General features: G+C 32.9%; 2 protein-coding genes across 12 annotated transcripts in view; both read left to right on the top strand.

Annotated features, from left to right (window-relative positions):
• The window catches only part of LOC134843793 (uncharacterized), a 331,722-nt gene that overhangs the window by 29,225 nt on the left and 287,537 nt on the right, over positions 1 to 14,960 (top strand). The window lies entirely within an intron of this gene.
• The window catches only part of LOC134844143 (receptor-type tyrosine-protein phosphatase S-like), a 114,981-nt gene that overhangs the window by 1,569 nt on the left and 98,452 nt on the right, over positions 1 to 14,960 (top strand). For 6 of the 11 annotated variants that reach the window (XM_063860661.1, XM_063860669.1, XM_063860670.1 and 3 more), the window contains exon 2: positions 10,525 to 12,051. In XM_063860661.1, the coding sequence (XP_063716731.1) occupies positions 11,952 to 12,051 (100 nt within the window). In that variant the 5' untranslated portion in view covers positions 10,525 to 11,951. Of the gene's footprint in view, positions 1 to 2,493; positions 2,695 to 2,774; positions 2,892 to 7,095; positions 7,413 to 7,455; positions 7,569 to 7,771; positions 7,790 to 10,524; positions 12,052 to 14,960 lie in introns of those variants that run through there. The other 5 variants (XM_063860664.1, XM_063860662.1, XM_063860663.1 and 2 more) reach the window with 5 other exon arrangements.

Raw genomic sequence — 14,960 nt, 5'->3', positions numbered from 1 at the left:
GGTGTTTTGTGATTTGATAGCGAATTTTGGAGCGGGCTTAAAATGGCTCTACTGGTGGAATCTGCAAATAAGCTCATTTTTAGGAAATTTTCTGCATATGCGAAGTACAGATACAATTGCTAAAACATTGTTTTTTTTCAGTTTGTTCCAAAAACAGCAATATTTGCAAAACTGGAACAAAAAATGTTTGCAAAAAATGTTTGCAAAACCGGAACAAAAAATGGGGAAACCAAAAACAATCAATAATTCATAAAGAAATGGGTTGCGCTTTTGCGGAATCCGTATTTTAAGGGACCAGATTCCATAATTTGTGATCGGAATCCTCATTTGGTTATCCACGTTTTTAAAATGAATAACAAAATTGTTGCAAAATCCACTTAAGTTTGAGGAAATTACTTGCAAATTGCAAATTCGCATACAGAAGTGGTTAAAAAGTGTAAAAATTTTGGACATTACGAATATTTACCAGTAGATTATGGAACAAATGGGTAATTTGATTCAAGTTCAAAGCCTCCACTCATGAGTCTAGGGTCTATCACACCCCTAGTGCGTGCATTCAGAACAAAGTTTGCGCGCATTCAGAACAAAATTTGTTTTTCTATGATTTGAGCAGAAGATAACTGTAGTCAAAGTCTTCTTCGCTGCTTTCATAGCAACAAGCTATTTTTGTTAGAACTCATCAAAACCCTGAAAACAAAAGCTATTTTATGTGAATCACTCTGGAAACTCAAGAACTCAAGGTCTGCTTTTTTACAAAGTTAGTTTTAAGTAGAATATAAAACAGAAAAAACTATCAGATCATTCAAAAAATATATATATTTAAATTCAATTCAAAACTATAATGCTTCACAAAAAGAACTTTTCAAAATGATTTAAAAAATAAATTGATTTTATAGAAATAATCGATCAAAACTCATCTATTTTAAAAGAATGGATTATTTTGCTTCTGTTTTCATCAGGTGTAGTTCTCGTTACCAACCATTGTCAAATAAATTGTAGTTGAATAATTATTGATTGTGTGGTGTGTTATGTTTTTTTTACAACGCAAATCCAGTTATCGCAAATCTGCGTCTAGTGATGTTTATTATCAAATTATATTGAAGCCACGTGATTCGATCTATGATATCAGTTTTTGAAAAAAAAACTCAAGAAAACTTGGTTAGGGTAGTTTTCCTTTCAAAAGATTGTACACTCTAGCTTCTTTGATTTAACAATTCTTCATGTATGCTTTTTTTCTCTTCGTGAAGTTTTGTGTTTTTGTTTTTTGCATAATTTAATTTGAAAGTAGTAATCCACCTTAAAAACTTATAATAGTTTCAACCATCATAAGCCGACGGTTCAGCTATGAATCTTAAATACTTACAAAAAATGGACAAAAACTCGAAGAAAGTTTTGTTCATTTCATCGGTAGAAAACTAAGAACTGCAAAATTTTTCCGCCATCTAGAAAATGTTTCCGCTTTTCGCTCTTTTCGTCAAATGAAACTAAAAATGATTAAAAGTTCTAGTAATTGTACATAATGTGAGTTTTCAAAATGCTTCTAGAAGAAAGCAGTAGAAATGCTTCTATCGGAGTTCAAGATAGTTTTCGAGTTGAAGATTTTCTTTAAAGTATTTTGATGCTCATGTAATTTTGATGCTCAGGAAATTGCCCGATCACAAACAAACTTCTTTAAACATGGGTCTTCCCAAAAACAACATGCTCCTGGTCGTTCATTTTATTAATATTCAATTTTATAACTCGATTTTACCTTTTTGAAATAGGGAAAAGCTGTTTCTTATTTTGGAACGTGTCCGTATCGCTCATAGTAGCTGGATTCGGAGTCTGTTTCTCGACATTAGAGCCCTTAGGCGGTGCGAACATGCATTGGTTTGCATGGAGCTCTACTGCGCGGGAAAGTAGTCACTGAGCCAGAAACATTCCCCGAGAATAGCCGGAGGATGTTTGGCATGCCAACCACTGGTAAAGCCGGCGACTCAATTCTTATGCGCTTTCTGTTAGCAAAAATTTTCGCAAATGTAATTTTCAAGTTAATAGCCAAACATGCATCAGTTCAACAACGATTTTAACTGATTTTTCTATGATAAATTAGTCAAATATAATAGACCTAAATGTGATGAAACAGTTTGAACAACAAAGAAGATGCCAAATTTTGTTTTGGGGTCAATTCTTTTATTATTTCGAAATCTGAGGTCTGATTAAGAGAGCAAACCAACAATTTCGGCCCTAAGATTAAGCAGCTACTTGAGCAAACTTGTCTCAATGGTTTGTTATTGTTTAATTGCCCGCTGGTTCTTAACAAGAAAGATAAGAAGGTTTGTGTGATTGTTAACAAGGCTTTTCCTAATTGTACTTCTCGAAAACAAATGCATTGTAGTGTCAAATTTGAAACCTCGTTTAAGAATACAATTACTATAATAGTTTTCTCGACCAGATCACCTGACGTTTTGTAGTTTCTATCTGAAATAAGAAGTCTAAATATATACCTCATAAAATGGTAGACTGAATTAAGAGAGCGTTAATATAGAAATAACCCATTTATTAAACCCGCTTAATACAGCCAAAATGCTGACAGCACGTGTAATCAAAATTGGCGTTTTATATGGCCTGTAACACATTCTGCAAAATTAGCTTCAAGCATACTCAGCTTCAGACCATAAAATTTTTTCTCATCGGAAATAGCTGAAGCTTTCTGTAAGTGATCTGAATTTTATTTCTGAGCCTTGTTTATGCCAATTGTTTATTTGTATATTTTAACCAGAGGACAAGTCAGTTTTTATATGCTGGTCGATTTCAAGACCTGCAACTGATTTTCAACAAGAGATTTGACACTTGAATAAAACGATATTTGCAATTTAGTATCTGACTTATCATTCGGAGAATAAAGAGAAGTAAGTTTTTGTTCCGACTTTCGAAGTTTTTTGGGTGGTTCCGGGTGGTTTTTAACTAGCAATTTATGACGGATTTTTTTTATATCACTGTTCTAAGCTTCATGTACTGTTGTTCTGAGCGTGAATTTTATAAGTATTTTAACCTGTGATGATTTTTCATAAAACTATGGGGCTTAAATATTGCCAAAATGGGGACAATTAACGGGCGCTATAATTCGTGCTATTAACGCCTAAGCGGAAATTTGCTTCATTTTATAAATCATTCCAGACTGGATTGAGGAATGCTTTTTTGTCTATTCAATAATTTGCTATTATGCAATGTATATCACTTTGTACTTTACATAGCGTCTGGGGTAATAAATTTCAGAAAAAAAAACAAAAAACAACTGTTTGAAATTTTCTCAGATTTCTTTTGAAAATTTCTTCAGACATTTAATTTGAAAACGTTCATTAGAAACTAAAACTCTGTCGGAACAATCAAGTCTTTGCCCTGATACGAGCGGTCTTGTTCAAATTAGAAATTATTTCTCAACCTTACGTAATAAGTAACAACCCGGGTTGACTTGCTTGCAACAAAAATGCTACTCATACAACTCCATACGATGAGTCTATAAGAAGATTCTACTCATACAATTCCTAATTTAGGAATTGCATGACAAGTGCAACTTCCAAAATTCTCCTGAAAAATTCAAGCACTTTCGAAAAAAACGGAATTTTTACGCTGGGTCGTTTTTTTATTCAGTGAGTTTTCGGAGATCGAAATATTAATTTTGACAAAAAATTTTTTTGATCCCGATGATTGAAGATTTTGTCTCACTGAAATCAAATATAAAGAAAAGATGTTTTACCTCCAATCAGGGGCGGATCTAGGACTTTTTTGAGGGAGGGGGCGGATATTCAAAAAATTTTCGAAAACTTTGTCGACCGTTTTTTTTAGGTGACCAATGTGAATTTACGAGCTCTCCCAAAATACTAAAAGGAACTTGTTTGGGTCAAATTTTCTGCGCCGCAGGCAAACTTTTAAAAACCAGGCCATAAAAGCGTGTTTAGGCAATTTTTTTATAATTTTGACCAAAAAATTAAGTTTTTTTGTCGCGCGCTCCCCCCTCAAAATTAGAAAATATTGGCGCCAAAGGCGCTTTTAGAAAAATTTTAGGGTCCTTTGCCAAAAATGGATATCACAAGATAGTACAAAGGGGGGACCCTTTGGGTTGGCAGGGGGTCAAACCCTTGAGGGAAAAAAAGGTTCGTCCAAACCCACCCCCTCACCCTTCGTAAATCTACCCCTGCCTCCGATCATTTTTTTGAAAAAAATCTGGGAGTTTGACTTTTTCCAGTTTGGCCATGCTCTCAACTGAGCTACACGTGTTTTGTAGATTTTTTTTGTAATGTTCTGAGCGTAACGCGAACTAGTTATGCGTGGTGAATTAGTGAATTACCCCGCACAACAAAATTGTTGCATATTTAATTGAGGCTAGCTAATCGGTCGTATTATTTTCGTACGATTCAAATTTATGCAATTAAATTTTGATTTTCTCTAAAATTTAAAGTTTTTTTTCTAAATTTTTTTCCCAAAATTTGTTCGATATGGATTAAGGGGCAGTCGCAACATTCAAGTCTTTGCCCTGAAATACGAGCAGTTTTGTTTGTTTTTAGTTTATTTCTCCAATTATTAATGAAAAGCTTCATTCTGATGAATTTCAGACTTTTCGTCGATTTAAAAATCACGCATATTTTGAAATGAAATAAAAATACTCCGCGAGAGTTTTCCAGCGCCATTTGTAGGAAATTGTGTTCTTTTATGACACATTTGCTTCAGATCTAGTTTTAGTTCTTGTCATTATCTCAGAATGCATTTATTCTATGAGAAATTTCAACAAGACTGCTCCTATCAGGGCGAGGCCCTGAATGTTCCGGCTGCTTTTTAAGGTCTATGGAGAAAAAAATAACATGAAAAAACTAAATGTAACTGAAAAATAAAAAAAAAGATTCAAAACTTCTTGAAAGATTTATTTAAAAACTATCCCCCCACACGCCATATAAAAAACTAAGTGATAGATTTCGCTCCTAATAACATATCAATTATGTCAAAAAAGCTTCCTTCAACCAATTTGGAACGATTTCTAAGACGAATTAAATCTCCGATTACGCGTTAATAGAGCGAAATATATCGCGTGTTAATTGTCGCAAATTGGCCAAAATGGCAATCTTTGAACCCCCATAACTTTACAAAAAATGATCACAGTTAAGTTAATTTTAAGTTTAAGCACAAGACAACAATAACTTTTGAATGGTATAAAAAATGTGAAAATGGCTAGTTAAAAAGTCGAAATTCGTCTGAAGAAAAAAACCCACCCCGAGCACAAATATTCCGTTACTTTCGTTACGAAGGTCGGAACAATTATGTTCCTACCTTTATCTATTTGTTATCTAGAGTTGCTGTGGTTGGAAACAAGCAAAAAACATAATAATTTTGAAACGCGAGAAAACAAAAAACTGCAAGTTTGTAATTTAGGGAAGAAAGCTTGACATGTAATTCTCAATAAAAAAATTGATTTAATTTTTTAAATGTAAAAAATTGTATGAAAATTGTATGACTATCGTTTTTGTCAATTTGGGAAATTGATAAATAGGTTACTTTTCCACGCTTCAAAGTTTAGACATAAGCCAATATAAAGTGTTCAAAATTTTTGTTAATTTAATATTGTTGCAATCTGTTGTAAAAGCTTTACATTTTTCAACTATAATTGTTTTGTTTAACAAAAATTTTTGCTACCTATCCTTTCGCATGTCTTATCGTGAACTACCATTTCGATAATCTGTGAACGAATACTCATTCTCTTTCATCTCCCTACCCCTCACTGATACTCATCTCTCTTTAAAGAGGTGATGCTGTGAATAGGTTATTTTTACAGGAAAACGAGAGAACATGAAAGATTTTTGATAGCATATTGGATTGTTTCACAATTCAGTGAACATTTTTGATAAAACTGTAAATTAACTGATTACTAACACAGGAAACTGGATGCTGAATTCTAAATCAAAATTGTAACATTTTGTTGAGAAAAAACAGCGGTAGGAGTTTTTTTTATATGATTATATTTTAACAGTTTTAGTGATAAGAAACTAAATAAGTTCCCAGATTAAGAGTACCTGATTGCATTGCTACTGCAAGAAGGCCTTAGAATAATTAAACCATAAAGTTCAAAACAACCTTCCAGATCGCAGAAATTTTACAATATACGTAACTATCTTCTTACAGCCAAAAAATTTAAAGTATTTAAAAAACAATTTGAACAGCCAATATTTGATCTGGCTGTTTTTTTTTTTGCAGAAATTGCGGGCTTTTTCATTATTCTGGGGCTCCTCTTTTTCTTGAAGTGTTTGTTGTCATTCTCGTAATTTTATAACCTGTAAAGTTCACATGGTGTTTCCGTCCCCTATAATTGATTTCACTTAGGTAAAGCTTTGACATTTCCACTTGTTTTTCATCAAAAAGAATGTAAAAGTGCTGATAAGTTAATCATTTAAGGTTCTTTGAAGTGTTTTATTTATGCCTTTGGTTGTTTTTGGAGCATTTTAGAACAAGTTTACTTCATTTTCACCTCATCGTTCTAGCCTTCAATTGTTTCCTTGTTGTTGTCTTCTATTGTAAGCAACAAACACTCCCATTTTAGCAAAGAGCTATATTTCCATTAATAGTTCCATTATTCGAAGAAAACATCACGTTAAAATCAGCCCGGGCATCGACAATCTTAAACGCCTTCAGCTAATGGTAGTCTTACCTTTTGTGGGAAAATAATTAATTCTCGGATTAAAAATTGAACCACTTTTGGTCGAACTTGGAACACATAGTGACTTATTTATGATGATTCCCTTTTTGCTCGCTGCAAAAAGAACATCATTCAGTGTACTAAGCGAAGGGCTAAACTGCATAATATAGAGACGTGCGATTCTTTTTGTCAATTCTGTTGTGCCTCTTATTTATAAATGTTGGCTTGATCTTTTTATGCGTTATCGCATCATTCTCTCATTATTTCCCGGTTGCCGCTTTGTAAAGTGACAATGGTCGCGGCGGGACTCCGAAAAGATTTTTAGTCTACCTTTTTTTTCAACCAATAGGCTTCAAATAAGAGGCAAGTCGAAGAAAAACGCATCAGTGATTTCACCTAATCCAACTATAGCTGAAAATACCATAGTTAAATTATAAAAACTACACCAAAATATTGGTTCAAATCTTAAAAAGTATTGGAATATTTTTTCAATGTTGATATTGAAGTAAGCGACAGTCGAATGGCTACCAATGGGACAATAATAGCTACCTCCTAATAACTCCTAAATTCCATTCAACTTGGAATTGGCTCGTTTTTTCCCTTCATTCACTAATTCGTCTGCTCATCTTCAAAAGCCAATCTTGTCTTATTTCCTTTCTTAGGTACACTGTCTTTACCACTGATTCCTCTCTGATTTTCGCTAACCGAGACTGTCCGCCGCTTCTTCCGGTGCAATCCCAATAACCAGGTAATATTCACCTGGTTAGTAACAATCAGCTAATGTCCAGACTGTTCAAAATCCTCCGGGATGAAGTTATAAAAAAGATCAACGCCAGATCAAAACCAACAACAGGCAGACACATTTTAAGAAATTGCTACAGATATAGCTTAAATTGAGCTAAAGGTAAGCCCGCCTTTTTTCACAAAAATTGACAAATTTGTTTTCCGGTTACGTCTGAAAAAAGGTGTTATTTTGAGATTGAGAATCTGCTTTTTATTTTTTTTTCCCAAAAAATTGCCTGCAGCAACTTACAGAAATATTAAAACTGTAAACATTATCAACTTGACAAAATGATATTTTGCAAATTATCCCTGTTTCTACGATTAATCTTTAAATAGTATCAAGTTTGTTGCTCTTGCATATACCATAATTGATAGGAACTTATTATGATAATTTGATACTTATTTTCAAAATGGGTTTTAGAAGAAGTAACTTATTTAAAAAAAAAAGAGTTCTCATACTTTTTAAAAGAAGAATAATAGCAGTGAATCTTGAAAGAGCTGTTAAAAAGATTGGCTGATTTTTTTAAAGTTTACCCTTTAAACGTTTTCATTTGAAATATTTTTGTAAACTTTTCCTCGGTGCGACAACTGAAAATAAATAAACTCACAAAAAATTCGTGTTCTATAAAATTTGTTTCGTGGAAATAACTGTCCAAAAACAGTACACAAAGTGTTTAACAATGATAGCCGGTTACTTTGCAAGAAGCACAGAATGTTTCGACCATAGTCTTTAGAAAACTACGGTTTAGAAAGCTTTTTTTTCAAATTAGTTTAACTTTTTTCTGCTTGGTGTGATTAAAAAAAGATCTGGCGTAGAAACATAATTATTGCATATTAGACAGTCATTGTAAAATAGGCAAATTGGACAAAAAATTTGTTTTCAAAAAATGACTTGAAAAACTAAAAAAAATATATTTTTCAAAAATTTTTGCAGAAAACTTTTGATAAGTTTTTTGAAGTTTTTGATTCCAAGAATGAAGCTAAAATACTCCAAAAGCGAGTTAACTTGCTTAAAATTAAGTTTTAAAGTCTCAAATTAGGCATAATTCAGCTGTTGTGAGCCTGCTCGCTCGCTTTATTTGCTCAAATCAAGACTGAAAATTCAAACCGGTCTTTCTCGACACTAAAAAAAAATGTTGGGAACTTTTTAATGGGGTTCGAATCACAACTGAAAGGGTTTTAAATGATATATCACTCAACCCAGTCCGGTTCGATGATTAATTGTGGTGCCTGATTTTGCGTGGAAAACAAAAAGGAAAACTAAAACACACAGAATACAAAGTTCCTCCCCATTTTCAATGGTTGGAACAATAATTGACAAAATGAAAGCTTGAGACAACACCTATTAAGATACTGAGACATTATTTCAATGAAAGAGGTCAGAGACGTTTGTATCAGTAAATAATTCTTGCCACAAAAATTTCAGCTTAAAATGAACTCAAGTACAAATTTTTATCCAAATCAATATTGTTTTTTCATACAATTTAATTATAGAATCAACAAGTACCCCAAAGTTCCCACTGCCTTTTTACTGGCTCTTAGTAAGTTTTGCTAAGAAATGTTTCATAAACTACAAGTTTTTATTTTTTTTTGCTTTTCCTTCCCCGATTAGCCATTATAAAAAAGTAAGTATTTTAACATTGGCCGTACAGGAATTTAATCATACCACCAGGCTTGCAATCGAATTTTGAAAAAATTTGGGTTCGGAATATATTGCCACATTTAAATAATTGGGACTCAAGTTTTCAGCAGCTTGGATGAATTCGTAGATAAGGTCATAACTTAGTTCAAGTTTACGGCCGAAGCAAGCAACCCCCAAACTTTTTTAACTTCGAGAATTTTTTCAAAAGTTTTAGCTGGAGATATAGTTTTGTTTTCAAACTCAGGGTGCCAATATTGCCTCTGGTGTATAAATCATTTTGTTAAAATTATGATTTCGAATGCCGAAATTGGTCTGGAAATAATCAACGCTGTTAATTCACCGCTGTTAAACCTGGATATAATCAACGCTTTTGTATCGGGCAAAAACTTGATTATTCCTTCTGTCCTATAAATAGTCACACTGATTTTTTAATCGAAGGAGTCGATATCTTCATTTGGGACAATTTTTTTCTACCAAAAACTATTAACTTTATTGTCAAACCTGGTCTAAATAGAAAAATACTGTGGGCACTTGACCTGTAGCTTCAAGTCTACCAAGTTCCGCTCAATTTTGGCTACAATTTTGTTACTTTATGAAAATTCAAGATGCAAAAAACGGTCTTGAGTCGCAAAAAAGGACTTCAGATAACAAAATGACTCAGTCTGGAATTTGTGTAAATATTACAATGGACCATCTTTGGACTGACCTGATAAGGTTTAGTGATAGCTCCACTGCAGTTCGCAGGAAAACTTTTATTATGATTATTTTTTTTGTTTAGCTGTAAGCAAAGTGCCGTCCCATAAAAATTGTGTCCAAAAGCCAAAAGCTTTTTTTGTTCTTAACTTTAAATAGTCCAGATTGTAGTGAAAACTTGGTGAAAACTTGTTTTTTCTTGTATTTTGAAATTTGATTACATTGTATTGAAAACCTTTCTTTGAGTATGTTGTGAATTTTCAAGATAATTTCGCGACATCATTTTAATTGATTATAGGTAACAAAAAATTGCAAGAAAAGTGCGAGATAAAAAATAAAAATTATACATCGAAAAAATTGATTTTGAAATACTCAGTCTCCAAAAAGAAAAACGCTAGTGAAGTTACCGGCAACTAACTATTCCTAGCCCCTCCTGAGATTCGTAAAAAGTACAACTTATTGCTTACGGTCTAGCTCGATATCGTTAAAACATTTTGCACCGTCAACAACGTAATTAAATTTTTCTTCATCTTTCAGGAAAAATGAGTTTGATAATCATTATCACTTTGAGTTCAGACAAAAATAAACAAAATAAATGGTAGAAACAAGGTTATAAAATATTAATGCGTCTTGTCTATTGCTAATGGCTGTCAAAAACAGCAATTTAATTTTTATTCTAGCTCAAAAAAGGATATATGAAATGATTTCAAGATAAAATCGAAAGTGAAGTTTTTCATTTTAGATCCTGAAATTTATATTGCGGTGAAGATTGAGGTGAAGACTATATTGACGACAACTGCGAACACTAGCATCAACGAGTAAATCGCCGCAAAAAAAGACTATAGACTATCTAGTTCGTGATTTGGGGGTGGAAAATTGAGTCTTCTGGCAAAACAACTTGTACAGTCATAAAGCGGCACCTTTGGGTCATAAAATCGACTCCAGCAGCCAGCTAGCAGATACAGCCGTGATTCAGTTTATTTAGCCCACTTGGGGGATACTTTAGTGCGTATTTGGTTCACACTTGTTTTGGATACCCCGTGGCAGTATTGGTTTTGCGGGAGTGCGATCAAAACGTCAATATCTCGGTCACCACTGGAATTTGGTGGGATCCTGCAGACCATTGATTAGACTTGTTGGCAGATTAATCCGATATTATTATAACAAGAGTTTGTACTTGCTCCATAATCCCATCCCAAATTAATCAAATCAAATATCCACTCTCGCTATTTATTATTACAACTTTAAAAACCTTCAATTTGTATCTGCTTCAAAACCAAAAATAAATCATTGAACCAATTTCTGCAACCTTTCCAATATTTTTGACGCAACTTTTTGCTGTTACTTTTCCATTTTTGTCTTAGTTTATTACCTGACGTTTTATCAAAACCAACCGCAGATTAATAACTGTATTGCAATTAAATTTCCCCGGCAACTTATTTTGACGGGAAGTAATCTTGTGGATTAGTCCAACTTAGCGCGGCCAAAAAAGGCAAGGAAAAATAGAGCTCAAATTTAGTTTTGTGTCCCTTTTTTCGTTTATTCCTACTAGACGACAGGGACAGGTTGGTCCTTTGTTTATTTTTGTTTATTTCCACAATTCGCAACTTGTTTATCCGCTCCTCCGAAAAATCCTTTCAGCTCCTCAAAATTTCCTTTGTTTCCTAAGCATCAATTCGTCACTTGAACTCGCCTTTCCCCCGTCAAAAGAATCTTTTATCGGCACATTTCATCCTTCGTAATCATCATCAAAAATAAAAACAAATGCTGGTCACACAAAACGCATTCGTATATTAAAAACACAATCAGATTGATGTTTTATCTTTTCTCACTGAAATAATCAGCTTTCACCATTCTGCTTTCAATATTTTGTCGATACTATCAGACTTGAAGGGAATCAAAGAGAAACGGAAATACCGCCTATGGAAATATTAAAAGGGGAGTTTTCTGTCATCTTATTGTTTATCATTCTTCTCAGCACAATTATGCACTGAGGGAAACCATTCTTATACCTTTTTATCAGACACACCGATCCAAAATGTACTTGGCTAACCTTCGTTTTATGATGTTTTCACCTTTCAAAAACTGACATTTGCTGATTTATCACCTATTTGGAACTATTAGAAGTCATCCTGTTTTATCGGGTTATTAGTGAAGGTTTTTTACTACATGCTTTTCACAGCCTTATTGATGAAACAACAATCGATACGTGGAATTGCTTTCTCGTGTTTATGGGTTGCTCTCATCTCACTCCAGTTTTCATCAACAGGTAAAAATAATTCTTTGTTTTTGCACGGAGACAAAAAAAAAGAAAATAACGGAGAAAATCGGTTTTTGCAACTACGATTAGCGAAAATTGCTGGATGAAAAAAAGCAAAGCAAAGCAACTAAGAGTATCCGGGTTGAGCTTACATTGAAAATAAGCAATAAAAGAGTGAAAAAACACTGTGATCGCCATCGATGAATTACAATAGCAATTTTCATCGATAAAAAATCTATCAAAATGAGCAAAAATAATGATCTTACAGGGATTCGATCCAAAAACTATTAGTTTTACTGACATGCCTGCTACCATTACGCCCTGAAGTTAAAGGGTTTATCAACTGAAACTCTCCTTTGAAAGCTACTATAATGAGTTTAAATTTTAGCGCTGATTTTATGCAAAATCATTACTGAAATAGCTCTGAAATATCGCAGGTTCAGCTCTGCAAAAGCTCTGAATTATTTATATAAGAATCAGTGCTGGAAAATAATGATCACTGGGATGCTACAGAAAAAATGATAATTAACGGTGATACTTCAACCCGGGTAGTTAGTGCTCAAAATACTGTTTTTTCCCAAAAATTGCACCCAAGTTATGGCACCCAAGCAAGAAACCTACTTAAACCAATTTGAAACAATTTCTTAGGCGGATTAATCTTCCTCTTAAAATTGTATTTTTTTCCTCCACGCGTTTATAGCACAAAACATTTCGCGCGTAAATTGTCCCAAGTTGGCCGAAATGGCAAATTTTAAAAACCCTAAATCACAAAAATTGCTTACAGATGAAATATATATATTTTATAATTTGAGCTCAGGATAACAATAATTGCAGATGATTATTAAAAAAAACTACATCAAAAATGACTAGTTAAAAAGTCGCCGAGCGTAAATATACCGTCACTTTCTTCGAAAGTCAGAACAACAAGACTGCTCGTATCAGGGCAAAATCCTAAATCCTGAATGTTCTGTTTGTCTTTTGACTGGTATCTTTAGGCTAGTGAAAAAATGAGAATTTATGAGTTTTAAGCTGGTTATATCAAATTTTAAAATTTTAAACTGGTAATAACAAATTAGCTTGCCTCATTTCAATTTTGAACAATTTTGTTGCGTAGGATAATTCGTCACGCGTAAACACATTTATACATTTTCAGCATCAAAAACAAGCATTTAGGAAGATTCAGTTCAGACTGACCAGACAGTCAAGTTTTTAAAGTTATGAGAGCCCCTCGGCGGGGCGTACGTAGGTACAAGTAGTTTTTTGAAGTCTTTATAAAAATCATTTTCCACACGCCATTTAAAGAAAAAAGTGAAAAACTCTTTTATAGTAACGGAGTAATTCAGGACAAAAATTCTGTCTCAAATCAATTTGAAACAATTTGTGAACCGGATAAAATTGATATTAAAGCATCAGTACGATAAAGATGATACAGGTTAAAAAATTAAAGTGATAATTTTCACAAAGTGCTACAAAGTGATAAATTTTGTTACAGTGACATAGTGATTTGGGACAAAAGTTCGTCCTTAAATCAACTTGAAACAGTTTTTGAGGAAAAAAATTGTTAAATTTTACATCAAGACATCAATTTCATAAAGATAGTACTGGTTAAAAAATCAAAAATTTTCGTGAGAAAAAATTCTTTTTTGCACAAATATTCCACCATTTTCATCAAAAGTCAGATTTTAAAGCAATCTTAACAAAAAAGACACGACAATTAATTTTTTGAAATGAAACAATTATTTTCGGCCTATTTTCTTTAAAATAAAACAACGCAACTGTGCAATTGTATAATGTGAAATAAGAACATGAAAAAAAATGTTTGTTTTCTTTCGAAAAAAAAGTGCAAAAAATTTGTGGTTAGGGTGCTTTTTATATTCAGAAAATCATCAACGGGGCTTTTTTGGCTTAATTTTTTGTTTACCTTGTAAATAGGTTCGGACTTTCGATTTTTGCTTGGAGTGTTTTTTCCGGAACAGATTTTAAAATTATAATGAGCATTATCAATAACAGCGAGAACAAAATTGATATTGAGCTCAAATTTACAACAAACGTTTAAAAAGATTTCTGAACGAGTGTTTTAAAGATTTTTGAACGTTTTTTTTTTTGCACAGCTGTGGGACTATCAAATTGGGTCAAATTGAATTATCTACTGTACGCTATTTTACCAGTTTTTTTAACGCTGAGACTATGCCGCAAACAGGTATATATATATTTCCAAAATACGCGTTACCGCATTATCAGATTTCTCTAATTCACATTTTAAGAACAATGAGGAATCTTTTTCCTTGAATTTTTAACCTTTTCAAAACCTTTCGTCTAAAATTTTTTACTGCTCGACTGCTATTTTTTGATTTTAATAGGCAGTCAAACGATTCAGTTCTTCAGCTTGATATATGCAATTCTGCTTCATTGTATTTAAAAATAGGCACAAGTTTTTCAAAACCAATTCCGTGTTAAATTATGTCAATAATTTGAGGTAGATTTTAGCAAAAAAAAATTCCGGCGAAAACATCAGACATTCGTTACCAATTAGGGCCTATTGAAAGTTTAAAGTATGGACAATTCATAGACTGTGTAAATCTGATTTTAAGGTAATTAGAAGCCAGGGTCAACTTATAGTTGTTGAATTTTTTTGCAATTTTACTGCTGCTTTTTTTGGCTTTTTCAATTTCATTTGAAATCCAATAGATACTCCTTCTATCGTAAAATTTTTAGCAATCCAAAACACGACTGACTTTTGTATAACACCACCATTAAATCCTTACGAGCCTCTAGATGATGTGATCAAAGCACTATTTATACGTTTTTGATCCAAAAAATGATATAAAGTTTCCGTTTAACATTTCAAACTTCATCTCAGACTTCGGCGTCAAGGTTACAACTTGAAAATTTTGTTAGATTGGTAAAATTAAAACTAA

This window comes from Symsagittifera roscoffensis, chromosome 4, assembly GCF_963678635.1.
Source record: "Symsagittifera roscoffensis chromosome 4, txSymRosc1.1, whole genome shotgun sequence".
Lineage (NCBI taxonomy): Eukaryota > Metazoa > Xenacoelomorpha > Acoela > Convolutidae > Symsagittifera > Symsagittifera roscoffensis.
Note: the sequence above shows the minus strand (reverse complement) of the source record. Positions and strands in the feature narration are given on the sequence as shown.